This window comes from Mustela erminea, chromosome 6, assembly GCF_009829155.1.
Source record: "Mustela erminea isolate mMusErm1 chromosome 6, mMusErm1.Pri, whole genome shotgun sequence".
Taxonomy (NCBI): domain Eukaryota; kingdom Metazoa; phylum Chordata; class Mammalia; order Carnivora; family Mustelidae; genus Mustela; species Mustela erminea.
Genome location: NC_045619.1, coordinates 38,327,706 through 38,341,671, shown reverse-complemented (window position 1 = coordinate 38,341,671; position 13,966 = coordinate 38,327,706). Strand labels below are relative to the sequence as shown.

Below are 13,966 nucleotides of genomic sequence, written 5' to 3'. Positions count from 1 at the left end.
CTCCAACTGCTGGGTTTTAAGAATCTTTGGAAGGTGGACTAACATTTAAATATTCAACCTAACCATGTAATATATATATATTTTTAAGAATTTATTTATTTGACAGAGAAAGATCACAAGTAGGCAGAGAGGCAGGCAGAGAGAGAGAGAGAGGAGGAAGCAGGCTCTTTGCCGAGCAGAGAGCCCAATGCGGGACTCGATCCCAGGACCCTGAGATCATGACCTGAGCAGAAGGCAGATGCTCAACCCACTGAGCCACCCAGGCGCCCAACCATGTAATATTCTGATCACCAAGTTATTGCCATGTCTTTTTCCCTAGCTCTGTCTTTTCTACAACATTATGGTCAAGGAGGGGTCAAACCCTAGAAGGGTTGCTATCATAAATCATTATATTTCAAGCTGTACATTAAAAATATGTGCAATCTAGACTTTCTTCTTTCTCCAGAAATACAGGCAGCAGTGCCCTACCGGAGGATGTGTGAATGGAGATACGAACCTTGTGCCACTCCCTGCTTTAAAACATGCAGTGACCCTGAGGCGCAAGCGTGTAAATTTCTCCCACCGTAAGTCATGTTTAACCATTCAATGCACAACTTCCAGCACTAGCACATTCTTCTCTCAATGGACTTTTTTTTTTTTTTTTTTAGAATTTTAAAAGTAAAAGACCATTCTCAAGACTCATTTGTATGTGTTCTATACTTCATAAAGAATTCATTTCCTTGTATTCAAGCAGTAGTTATTGAGCGGATGCGATGTGGCAGGAATTCTAGCTGATATGGATGTAGTACTGAATGAAACAAAGTATCTCCCGTCATGCTGCTTACACTTTGTTGGGTTAAAGCAGAGAATAAGCCAGTGGAAACATAAATGTGTAATACAGTCTATTGTTAGATGGAGATAGTTGTTGTGCAGAAACAGAAAGGAAAGTAAGGGAGACAGCGTAAGGCATGTGTGTCTTTGCTAATTAACATAGAGTGGTCAGAGAAAAACACATGAACAAGGTAGTGTGTGGTCAGAGATGTAAAGGAAGGAAGGGAATTGGCTATGTAAATGTCTGGGGAATGATCTGAGAACAGTGCAAAGGTCCTGGGGTGGGAATATATCTGGTATGTGTGAAGACAAACAAGGAAGTCAGTTAGTTGGGACAAAGTGAACAAAACTAAAAGAAGTAGGAGATGAAACTGGAGAGTCATGGTGGTGTGCAAATCACATAGGGCCTTGTGGTCCATTGTGGGGACTTTGTTTTTTCCTCTGAGCAATGTTCTGGTATATTTTGGACAGAGAAGTGACACGGTTTGATTTATGTTTAAAAAGTTTCCTCTGGCTGTTGTACTGACTATTGGGAAGGCGGAGGACAAGGGCAGAACTGGTCAGTAATTCAGATAAGATGTGAAAGGGATTTGACTAGGTTGCTAGCCCTGAAAGTTGTGAAAAGTGTGAAGATTCTGCATATATTTTCAACTTAGGGCCATGGGTTTTACAGATTTAATATTAATCATGAGAGTTAAAGGAGTTAGATTCAAGGTTAGGCATCAGCAATTTTTAGGTAGAACCATTTGAAATTACCATTTTTGTAGTAAAAATTGCTCAAATATTAGATGTTTCCACTTAATGGGGTGACTTAGTTGCCGTCTATTGAGGTAGGGAGCACGGTAGGGGAGCAATCTGTAGGAAAAGTCAGGAATTTAGTTTTGAGGATATCAAATTTGAGAACAAAATTGTTCATTAGATTTGGCAAAACAGAGAATATGAAGAGCCAAAACAGAGACAGAGTATAAACAGCTTCTTCTTTTTCTTCTTTTTTTAAGGAGTTTTGCTGTAAAGGAGAACAAAGAAATGAACAATAATAGGAGGGAATATTTTTTAAAGGATCATTTTACATGAGGCCTCTATGAGCTTCATTTCTGTGATAGACACTGGGTCTACAAAAGGTTCTGGGCACGTGAATGAATGAGACACAGCACTTCTTTCCAGTCTTTAGGAAGAGGACAGAAACAAAACCCAATAATGATAATACAGTGGAAAGAGGGCTGAAGCAATAATGAAAACAACTAACACACTGTAGTCTTTGTAGAGTGACTCACACGATGCCGAGTGCTGTGAATTGGGTCATCTCTTTATCCCCACTGTCGGGGGGGATAAAGAGGCACAGGGAGGTGACACAATTTGCTCTCTATGACAGTTTCTAGACACTCGGGCCAGGAATTGAACCTCTACTGGGTATGAAGTGCCATGGGAGCAGAGAGAAGGAAGTATTTCTATTTCTATTTCTTTCTCTCTCTTTTTTTAAAAAGATTTTATTTATTAATTTGAGAGAAGGAGTGTGCAAAAGTGGGGGAGGGGCAAAGGGAGAGGAAGAGCAGATTCTCTGCTGAGCTGGGAGCCCGAAGTAGGGCTCGATCCCAGGACCTGGAGATCATGACCTGAACTGAAGGCAGAAGATACTTAACCATCTTAACCTCCCAGGCATCCCTCTATTTTCTTAAAAATAAGAACAGCTAATTCTGTATAAAAAGGAGACATGGCCAGCATTCACTTGGACCTCTCACGTTCATACACCTACTTCCTGCCTCTTCTGGTAGCCCTCAGGAGGAAGGGACACAACAGGGAAGGGGGGCACAATGAGTTGAGGCACTGGGGCAAGGAAGGGAGACAGAGGGCAGAGCATTGCCCACCCAGGCACAGGGGAGGAAATGAGCTATAGTTTGAATTAGCGTATTATTTCTTGTGTTATAACCGATCTCCTAGGCAGCTGAACCCAGATGCTCAGTGCTTCCGTAGTTTGGTCTGTAGCTTATTCTAAAACTTTCGGTTAGGATTCAGAGAAGAGATTCAGGATGAAACTTTGCCTCTCCCAAGCTTTCTCATCTCTGTCTTCCTTCAGCTTCTCCCTCTGCCCTGCACTGAGATGCCTAATTATTTCTCCTGAGGAAGACTCAAGTACAGATCTGGGGCTTTTTTTTTTTTTTTTTTTTTTTTTTTTTTTTAAGATTTTATTTACTTATTTGAGAGAGATCATGGGAGGGCAAACGGTCAGAGGGAGAAGCAGACTCCCTGTGCAGGGAGCCTGATGCAGGACTCGATCCTGGGACTCCAGGATCATGAGCTGAGCCGAAGGCAGTTACTTAACCAGCTGAGCCACCAAGCCGCCCTGGAGCTGGGGCTTTAACACACCTCTGCTCCCCTCTCCAAGTCCCCCACAGAACCACCATCCTCCTTCTAGATTTTTGCAGTTTCTGGCACATAGCAAGTGTTAAAAACAAAAATATCTAGTGGAAACGAGAACTTCTATGAGAAAAGATGCCAACTAGCATACCATAGAGCCCATATGTAAATACAGTTTTTCCCTTATGTAATATACCTATTATAAGAAATGGTCTACATCTGAGGCATTTATTTATCAGTCAGAAGTTGAAAAGATGATCAGTTGTGTGACAAAATAAAGAAGAATCTGCTGTGTGCAACTATGAAGGCGTTTTAAAGGAATAAGTTACTGATTTTTGCAAAATATTTTAAGTGGCTTTGGTTTTGACTTGCATAAAACAATCATGAAGTAATTGAGTTGCACAAAAAATTGATGTTTATTTAATTTAATGATAACCTACTGTCCCTAGTCTTTCCATCCATATAGTAACTTTAATTTTTGTGTTTTGTTTGATGAAATTTAGAATAGACTAGGAATATCATACACCAGTTGAAGTTTTATTATTCAAATTCATTTTATAAAATAAACAATTGGTCACATAAACTAAGCTATTTATGTAAAAAAAATAATCTGTGAGAGAGGTATCCAAGAGATGGCTAAATGTGTCTCATGTTAGAAGAGAAATTAGCTTTCCTTGTTTTTTTGTGGTTTTTTTTTTTAAAGTGTTGCCTGGATTTCTTTCCGTCAACTAGTGCCCTCTGGTGGCAATACTTACTCCTAATGTCAGGTTCATTTTCATCTTGAACTGGAAAGAGGCTTTGAGTATTTTTAATTCAGATTCTCTACAGATATTGGAAATGTCTAAAACCGGAAATGTCTAAAAATATTTAAAATGTTATTACTAACTTCTAGTGTATTTGAAAGTCAGATAAGCAAGGCTTTTTATAAAAACATTTGTGGGGACGCCTGGGTGGCTCAGTTGGTTGGGCAGCTGCCTTCGGCTCGGGTCGTGGTCCCGGCGTCCTGGGATCGAGTCCCGCATCGGGCTTCTTGCTCCGTGGGGAGCCTGCTTCTCCCTCTGACCCCCTATGCTCGCTCTTGCTCGCTCTCTCTCTGACAAATAAATAAAATCTTTAAAAAAAATAACATTTGTGTTTATTCTCTCTAGCATGTATGAATCCAATTGGTTATACACAAAAGATTGCATTTATTTTCTTTGAATTAGAACAAATTGGACTCTGAGCATCAATTAGACAAGAAAGAAAATGTAACCTCACTTCTTATATTGACTTCATTCCCTTAGATAAAAGCATTCCAGATGACCACTCTTGTCTTTGTCCCAAGACATTCAAGCCATAGCGCCTTCAAATTTGGGACCCCTGCTTTGCTTCCGTGCCATGCATGGGAAGTGGAGATCCTTAAGAAAACCGAACATCCTGGAATTTGCAATCCAATATCCATAGACTTATATACAATCATATCCTCCCAGGGCACTGCCAAACTTTTGGGGTCTTGAGAACCACCCCTTCTGCTCCTCCCCTCCCTGTTCTAGAAGAACAGCAACCATGTTCTACCTCCATCTGTTCCACCTGGAGAGTCCTAATACCTTTTCAATGATTTAGGACTTAATAGTACTCAGGGAGAGCCACTGAATGTCTCTTTTGTTGTGCCAGTGTCTTTAAGGCAAGGATATTTAAAAAGCATCTCTATCAACTGAGATTTGGAGGAATGTAAGAGTGGAAAGAACAACAAATACAGATTAAAATCACAATAAATGATTCTTCTGCATTTCCAGTGATTTATAGAGCATGGCTTTAGTGTGTTCCAAACACAAGCATATGCTTTGAAAATTCTGTGTTCAGATTCTTCATTAATCATGAATGATACCTATTTATCATCCCTTAGGAATTGGGATTTCATAAAATGAAGTATGATGGAATACAACAAATGGAGCACTCCTTACTGCTTGGCAAACAGAGTAGAAGACTTTCAGGAAGAATATGTGTTTATTGCATATATTAAATACAGTATTTTTTTTTATTCTAAACTTTTTTCACTTTTTTTTTTATGTAAAGGGTTGAAGGATGCTTGCCCTACTGTCCTAAAAATATGATCCTTGATGAGGTCACCCTCAAATGCGTTTATCCAGGAGACTGTAAGTGGGAAATGTTCCTAATTTATTCTGAAAAATGAAACACATAAGTGTTTTTTTCTCTACTGATGGCAAGTGGTTATAAACAGAAGTTTTAGACAACAGACTTTTATAAGATTCTTCTTTAATATCCTTTCCACTTTTTTTTGTTGTTTTTACTTCTAAAACATATAAATCTTCCCTCTGACACCCCTCCTGTGTTTTCTCCCCCAAAACATTTTTCTGAAAGCTAAAGATCCTTTTGGAAGTATATATGGACCTCATTTTAAGCACAGCAGATTAAGGAAGTGTATCTTTGTGCTTTTTGTTTTTTGTTTTCATTTTTTGTTTTTGTTTTTTTGTAGGCATACCTCTGATTCCCACAGAACCTGCATTAGTGCCACCAGGTAAGCCGTCTCTACCCATGTTTACAGCTATTGTTACCATTTGAGACCCTGAGATTAGCATTATGTAACTTAAGTCTTAGCACACTTAATAACGGCTAACTGACATCAGTATTACCCATTGGCTTGAAAACCCAGCAGTCACTTTGTTGCGTTCCGTAGCTGTTCACTGGCTCAGCATGCCAGGTTTTCTGAACAGCTTCATCATTTGGTTTACTGCTTCCTCTATTTCGGTAGTACAGATAACAAGGACTTCCCTCACATTTTAAACTTAGAATTTGGGTGTCGCTAAATCGTGCATAAATATTCGCAGTTGTTAAGTAGACTCTGAAGAGAGGCTCATGCAAATGAAGTCATCCTTTGGCACTTCCATTTTTGTTCTGTCCCAGCCTCTGGAGTGGACATTCTGGCTCATACCTCACTCTCTCCCTCTCTAGGAAATTTGGCATAGGAAAGAGTTTGATAAATCTGTTAACAGTAAGCTTGACAAATGTATTATTTTTCCGGAGGTTATACTTTAGAAAAGTTCAGATACTTATTCTATTTTTTTTTGTTATATTATCATAGCTTCACTGTATTTCTAATTAAATTATCTACTTAAAAAGGCAGGTAGGTGTTGTGACCTTATGTAAGGGTTATGGCTTTCAGAATCCATTCCAAGAGATTTTAAAAATAAAAATGTTCTGAATCAATTATCTAAATAAACAAAATTTTAAAAATTGAAGTACCGTCGACATACATAAACCTCTCAATAACTATTACTATTCCTACTATTCTTCCTGGCTCCCAATTATCAAATATTTAGCACCTGCCAAGCACTGGACTAACCACTTGGCATACATTTAATCCTTGTAAGTCATTAGAATTTTCCATGACTCTGTGTTTATTTTGGACTAGAACTTTATTTCCTCTTCTATGGCTTAAATGATTATGATGATAACAATAAAAATATTTAGGTTTGTATTGTTTCATATTTTCTAGAAGATGTAATCTTCTAGAACATGAATACTGCTCCTAGGACCAAGGAATGAGAATTTTGTTGTTCTTTATTCTTAAATTAGAAATGATAAAATAAGCACAAAATTAAGGTTACTTAGAGAATTTATTTCACTGAAAAAGTAAGTTTTCTCTTCTATCATTGTGATAGACTGAACTATGGCCCTCCAAAGATGTTGATCTCTTAATCTCAAGAATTTGTGAATATGATCTTACATGCAAAGGGACTTTGCAAATGTGAATAAGTTAAGAGTCTTGAAATGGGGAAATTATCCTATATTAATCCATGTGTTTCCAGTATAATAACAAGGGCCCTGATAAGAGAGTGGCAGGAGTGCTAGAGTCAGAGAAGGTGACAGGATGACAGAATCAGAGAAGGGGAAGGAGAGAAATTTGAAGATATAATTCAATGGCTTTGAAGATGGAAAATGGGACCATAAGCCAAAGTAGTCGGGTAATTCAAAGAGTCGGAAAAGGGAAGGAAACAGATTCTTCCTTGGAGCCTCTAGAAGGAATGCAGCCCTGCTGATACCTTGATTTTTAGGACTTTGATTTCCAGGACCACAAGATAATAAATTGGTGATATTTTAAGCCATGAAATTTGTAATAATTTGTTACAATAGCAACAAGAAATGAATACAGTCATTTTTGGGCAATATCAACTCAACAGTGGGTACCAATTATAGCTAGACAAAATTTCGACCATTCATTTTGGCTCTTCTGTGGTCCTTCAGACTTTGACTATTTTAGAGATGACTTGAGTCCTAACAATAGATTTTGAAGGTGCCTTACACATGTGTTTACCAATCACATCTTCCCTGTCTATGGATCCCTTCTTCATTGCACCCCCACTGGTGGTCCACATGGGACTCAAAGCCCCATCCATTCTGCCTGCAAGGAAAACATTCTAGAAATTCACCAAGCGAAATAAATTAGCTTCACTACTTATTTTTAAAAGGCAATAGAATTTGTAACTCCTGAGCACTCTTCAGTGATACTGATATTTTTACCTGTTCAGACAATTGTGTTGACACCATCAAGACGGTGAAGAAGTTTATAGAATGGTGGTTAAAAATCTGAGATTTGGAATAAGAATCCCAAGTTTGAATTCTGGCCCTTACCCTTCCTAGCTTACCTGTCTATACCTTCATTTCCTTATCTGTAAAATGATAAGAGTGTTGTTACCTACTTTACGGAGTTCTTGCAACGAATAAATGAAATTATCTGTATAAAGCTCCTTAGCACACTTTCTACTGCATGCAAATTCCTTATATGATAGGTACCATTCCACTAATGGAAAGGATATCTTCATTTCTAATAGGTCCAGAAATGATTACTCCATCAGACTTCACTGTATTGGACATGCTAACTCCCACAACGACAGGTTTGGAATGTGAGGTATGGCTGGGTGATCTAGTCCAGTTACTGGAATTCCTCATAACATCTGTTCAAGTTTGTGTATCACTATCCAAATGCTATTAAACTTATCTTGCTATGTTCTGTAGTCTCTCTTTGCCAAGAGATAATAAGAAATATGCATTACATTTTAGCAATTTTTTGGTGCCCTCTTAGAGGGACAAACTACTGTATTTTCTCACGTGGTTTAGACATGTCCTACTGATTAGATTCTGGTCACACTAAAAAACAAAATTCAGATGAAATCTTTTTCTTCTTCCTTAAGATTTTATTTATTTATTTGAGAGAGAGAGAGATGAACATGAGGAGTGGGGAGTAGCGACTCCCCACTGAGCAGGGAGCCCAGAAGAGGGCTTGATCCCAGGACCCTGAGCTCATGACCTGAGCCCGAAGCAGGAGCTAACTGACTGAGCTCCTCAAATGAGGTCTTAAGTGTGATACTTTAATAAAAAGTTAACTAATGTGGGCTGCTCTGTAAGATGGGAATTCAAAAATATTTATTAAGCAGCTATTATATGCCAGGCACTATGCCAGAAAACAAAGATACACATTGGCAAGCAAAAAAAGTTCAGCTCATTGGACCCCAGAGCTTGTAGTTGTCTTGGCTGAGACTTGAACACTTGGTCGTCTTCTTGCTTCCAACGTGCTACTTGTTTGATAAGCCAACTATTCATTCCACCAATATTTATTTAACACCATTTTTGGCCAGGCATTATCTAAGTACTATAAATAAAGCAATATAAAAGCAAGCAAAAATTCATGCCTTTATGGAGTTCATATTCTATTGGAGGCTCTAAGATAGCCAGTAAGCAAAATAAGTTACTAAATTATAGAATGTTAGAAGGTGCTGCTCAAAGAAAAATAAATCTGTTTTCAATGACATGCTCAGAAAATCCTCCCAGATAAAGTAACTTCAGAGTAAACAATCTGAAGAAGTTCAGAAATGGATCCCTGCAGAGAACTAAGGCAGTGGGAATAGCTGTGGAAACCAGGAAACAGGGTTCCAGGCAGAGGGACCAGCAAGTGCAAAGGCCCAGAGGTAAAAATATACCTGACATTTTAAAAGAATATTAAGGAGGCCATTAAGCTAGTAAGCAATAAGATAAGAAATAAATTAGATTATTTAAGGCCTTGTAGATGATTGTAAAGACTGTGGCTTTTATTTTAAAAGACATAGGAAGACAGTGGCTATTTCTGAGCAGAGCGATTACACAATCTGATTTGTTATAGGATCATTTTAGCTGTTATGTTGAGAATAGGGTGCAAACAGACAACAGAACCAGTTAGGAGGCTATTGTGAGAATTTAGGCAGAGATGATGGTGGCATGGACCTGGGGAGAGCAGTGAGGATGGTGAGAAATTCCTGGGCTCAGAGTGTATTTTGAACATAGAGGGCACAGAATTTGCTGAAAGATTAGATGTGGGGTGTGAGTAAAACAAAAGCATCAAGGATTCTAAGATCTTTTCCTTCAGCAATTAAAGGATAAAATTGAGTTTTGCCATGTGAAGACTGAGATTGTTCCTAGACATCAGAAAGGTGCAGATGTGCAGTTCTGGTAGACATAAATAGAGCTTAGAGCAGAGGTCAAGCTGAATTCAATTTTGGAACTTCTCAGTGATGGGATGAAATCACAAAGGGAGTGGGAGCAGATAGAGAAGAGGGGAAGGAGGAAGATATGACAACAAACGAGCAAAGGATAGTGAAATAGGAAAAAATGGAGGAGATCGTAGGTGGTCTAGAAGCTAGGGAAAGAAAACACTAAGGAAGATGGAGTCCTGTGTTAAATACGTTAGGAGGTCAAGTAAGGGTAGGTCTGAAAACTGATCGTTGGATTTGGCAACGTAGAGTTCATTGGTGACCTTGTTAAAATAGTTTCAGGTAGAGATTGTTTTAGGTGTTTAGATGTTGTAGGGACTCTAGTTTTTGTCTAACTGCTTTCATTTTCCCAGAAAGCAGAGCGTCAATACTGGGAGGTGATACAACCACACCCAGAAAATTTTAGAAAATCAGACTTGACTATTTGCCTCCCTTTGGCTCTCAAATTTGGGAGTGCTCACCTAATAGTCTATTTTGAGAAGTATTTAACCTCTCTTATCCTTAATTTTGATCATATTTAATATTGGAATGATAGAAACTCAACTCATAAAGTTTATGGAGAAGCAAATGAAATAAGCTACTGTTAGTGTACGGCATATAACAGATGCTAAATAGATGTTAGATTTTCTTCCCCATCCCCTGAGATGCAGTATAGAGTAGTGGCCAAGGTCACAGATTCCAGAGTAACAATCCCTGAACTTAAATTCTAACTCTTCCACCTACTAGTATGGGATCTTGGGCAAGTTACTTTGACCTTCATCCTCCTGATTTCCCCATCTATAAAAGAGGAAAAAAATAATAGTACCTACCTCAGAAGGCTATCGTTGGGGGAGTGAAATGTGTTATTAGAATAATGTCTTGAACATAATATGTGACATAAATATTTGATCATTGCTGTAATTATTACTATGACTTAAATATAATAAAATTTATATATTTTAGAAAATCTACCACTGATTTTTTAATTTGTTTAAATTAAAAAGCTATATATAAAAATTAACTTATAATGATTTTGGGGCGCCTGGGTGGCTCAGTGGGTTGAGCCTCTGCCTTCGGCTCAGGTCATGATCTCAGGGTCCTGGGATCAAGCCCCGCAACAGGCTCTCTGCTTAGCAGGGAGCCTGCTTTCCTCTCTCTCTCTCTGCCTGCCTCTCTGCCTACTTGTGATCTCTCTCTCTGTGTCAAATAAATAAATAAAATCTTAAAAAAGAATTAACTTATAATGATTTTATCCAGAGGCTATTAAACTGATCTCACATATGAATGTTTAATGAAATATATATAGCGTTAAGTAATAGTTTTTTTAAACTGACATTAACAGAAGTTATAATGATACATTAGCTTTATAAAACATATGAAAGCCTGACCTGTACTGTATAGGTCTGTTTGTAAACACTAATGAAGACAATTTAGAACAAGATTTCAATGTGCTCAGATGTCTGAGTACATAGGCAATTCTGATATCAAATCAGTATGAAGGTAAAGCTTAAATTAAGTTCAAACTGAGTATTTTAGAGAGAATACACCAATAAAAATTGTACTGAAATTTAAATGATCTCTCAAAAGCTTTTATATTTAGGAAATATATACTATGGGTAATGGGATTGGGCAATTAAAAAATTAATTGGAAACATTTGTTGAAAAGAGGAAAAAGAAAACTAATTTTCTTTTTTATTAACAGCCTCAACAATTTGATCCTGTTTATAATTGTAGCCAATATATATGTCTTAATATGGAATGGCAGTTGTACAACTGGTCCCTCAATTGCCCAAAGGACTTGGAAATGCCCGACTGTGGTTTCCGGGGAAGGCCCGTGCAAGTGAACAGCGATATCTGCTGCCCTGAGTGGGAATGTCCTTGTAAGTTTGCATTTCTTACATGGCAGGCAGTTTTCCAATCAGGAGGAAACTATTTTTTTTGAGCTGATCACCTCGCTCATCACACCCAGTTATTGCTGAACTTTCTCCGTTTAATTTAGGATTTTATTTCCCAGTATGCAACTTTTAGAGTTGCTCCTTGTCAAATGTATTAACACTAATTTAAAAGTGTGTGTGTGTGTTTTAAAGGAGTTATCATTAGTACAAATACAAATAGTGAATAGACCAAATCCATTCTCTACCATGTTTTTTAGGTCGGTGTTCCATGTTGTCAGAGCTGAGCATTATTACATTTGACGGAAACAATGCAGCATTGTATAGTATGGCTTCTTATATCTTAGTAAGAATTCCTGGGGAAATTATCGTTGCTCATATTGAAAAATGTTCCATGAATCAGGTAGGTCATAATTCATTCTCGTGTCATTTCTTCATAAATCTGTAGCTGATGTACACTGCAATGTTAGATATTGTCAGAGCAAGAGAGGGCTCAAGAACTCACTGAGATTTATCTTCTAGTACTTAAAAAAATGTTTCATGTGAATATATTTAGAGGCATGTAATATTAATTTGAATAATGTTTTTAAGAAGTCAAATAATATATTTTTAAAGTGTTTTTTATACATTTTTTTTCAGAATGGAAATTCACTTAAAAAGCTAGTGAGTATTTGTAAAGTGTTTCATAAATTCCTTCTCTTCATTGCTAAAGTTTTGTTTTGCTCCATAAAGTTTTAATTTTTTTTTTCAAATTAAGACACCCTCTGGAAGAATGTATGGACTTTGTTTTAAGAAGTTAAATTTGACAACATCTATGCATAAAATACTTGTTAATCGGGCAGCAAGAAAGGTAAGAACTCAAAGTTAAGAGAGCCTCACATTGGAGAAAATTAAGAAATTATATTAAACACGTTTATTTCCAAAAGCAGGGAAAATTAAATATATCAGTGGAGTTTCATTATTATTGTGTTTAATCATTCATTTCATGGACAGTAAAAAATTGTGCTTCTTAATATTATATTTCTCCTTCCATAATGTACCACGTGTTGCAAATATTTCTCCCCTTGTGAGGTTAGCTATAAAAGCCATGTCAAAGACATGAAATCCCTTTTAGGTAATGTGAGTGCCCAAGTTCCAGAGTGAACATTAGTGTTTTAAATTAAACAAGGTAGAAATGATGTAAAAAATGAGGGATCACAAGGTTGAAAAACCTCGTAGTTAAGAATACCAGAATGCTGACCACCGAGAAAAAAATAGTTTCAAAGTGCTGATGGGTTAATTTTTCAATGAATATGTGATAGCTAAAATAAGAAAAAAAGGAAGAAATATTTAATGACTGAAATAAACTGAAGAAGAGGGATGTTTTATAAAAAGATCGAAAAAAGCCATTTGGTTTAATAGAGAAAAACCTTTATCCCAAGGAATATGTGTTTACTAGAGAAGGGTAAGTTATAAACTGGGTATTTCACTTATATGGTTCTCTCAAAAATGTAAGAAAATGACGTGTAAAGATTTTGCTAAAATGACAGATGCTAAACACTTTCTAGGAATAATTCTGTCTTTTGTAGCACAGGCCAAATATTCTAGACTGGAAACAATATGAAAATGAGCCTAAAATATATTAAGGTGTTAGAAAGCTTTATTTTAAGTAAAGTAAAATATATGAATGGGGGAATTGTTTAGATGATAGCATTTGTATATACTTCTGATTCAATCAGTTGATTCATTGACAGAAAATGAGGGAAATAAATTTAAACTTACATCTGGTCAGTGCTATTAGTGAGCATTTGGGCCAAAGGGCTTATTTATGGTTTCAACTGATTCATCTCTGGTCATGTATTCAGTTAAGAACTAACTCTTTAAGAATCATTTATTGAGAGTTTGTGTGATAAAACAAGAAGATCCTCGTCTCAAGTAACTTGTAGCTGTATGGGAGGTACTTAAATGTAATTGTCTGCCAATTAGAAAGCAATAGGAGGTATAGTGATAGAGTTTGACTAATATATCGCAGAAACAGGTCACCTAATGCAGTTCATAGGATGGTCAAATAGGTGTTTTTAGAGGAGGTGACACCTAAGAGAAATCTTAAAACAAAGTGGAAATTAACCAGGCAGCAGTAAGACTATTTCAGCCTGCAGATGGCAGTATGAGGAAGATATAAAGATGAGAAACTGGATGGTTGGTGAGATATGACCCAGAAAGGTTCTCTGTCTTTTTCATTGTTTAAAACAGTGTTTTTCTAAATATAATGCTTGGATTGCCTACATTTGTATTACCAAGAGTACGTTTTAAAAACACAGAGCCTAGTATCGCATTCAAGACTAGGAAATAGAATTGCAGGGAAACTTAATCTTTACCAAGATTGACAAATGATTATGAAGAACATTATAGTTGAACGGTGATTTC

At 37.0% G+C, this 13,966-nt stretch overlaps 1 protein-coding gene across 1 annotated transcript in view; it reads left to right on the top strand.

Annotated features, from left to right (window-relative positions):
* The window catches only part of OTOGL (otogelin like), a 130,330-nt gene that overhangs the window by 88,063 nt on the left and 28,301 nt on the right, over positions 1-13,966 (top strand). Inside the window, exons 34-41 of the mRNA XM_032346910.1 lie at positions 446-563; positions 5,221-5,300; positions 5,642-5,683; positions 7,998-8,074; positions 11,371-11,548; positions 11,821-11,963; positions 12,200-12,223; positions 12,318-12,410. Coding sequence (XP_032202801.1) covers positions 446-563; positions 5,221-5,300; positions 5,642-5,683; positions 7,998-8,074; positions 11,371-11,548; positions 11,821-11,963; positions 12,200-12,223; positions 12,318-12,410 — 755 coding nt within the window. The remainder of the gene's footprint in view (positions 1-445; positions 564-5,220; positions 5,301-5,641; positions 5,684-7,997; positions 8,075-11,370; positions 11,549-11,820; positions 11,964-12,199; positions 12,224-12,317; positions 12,411-13,966) is intronic.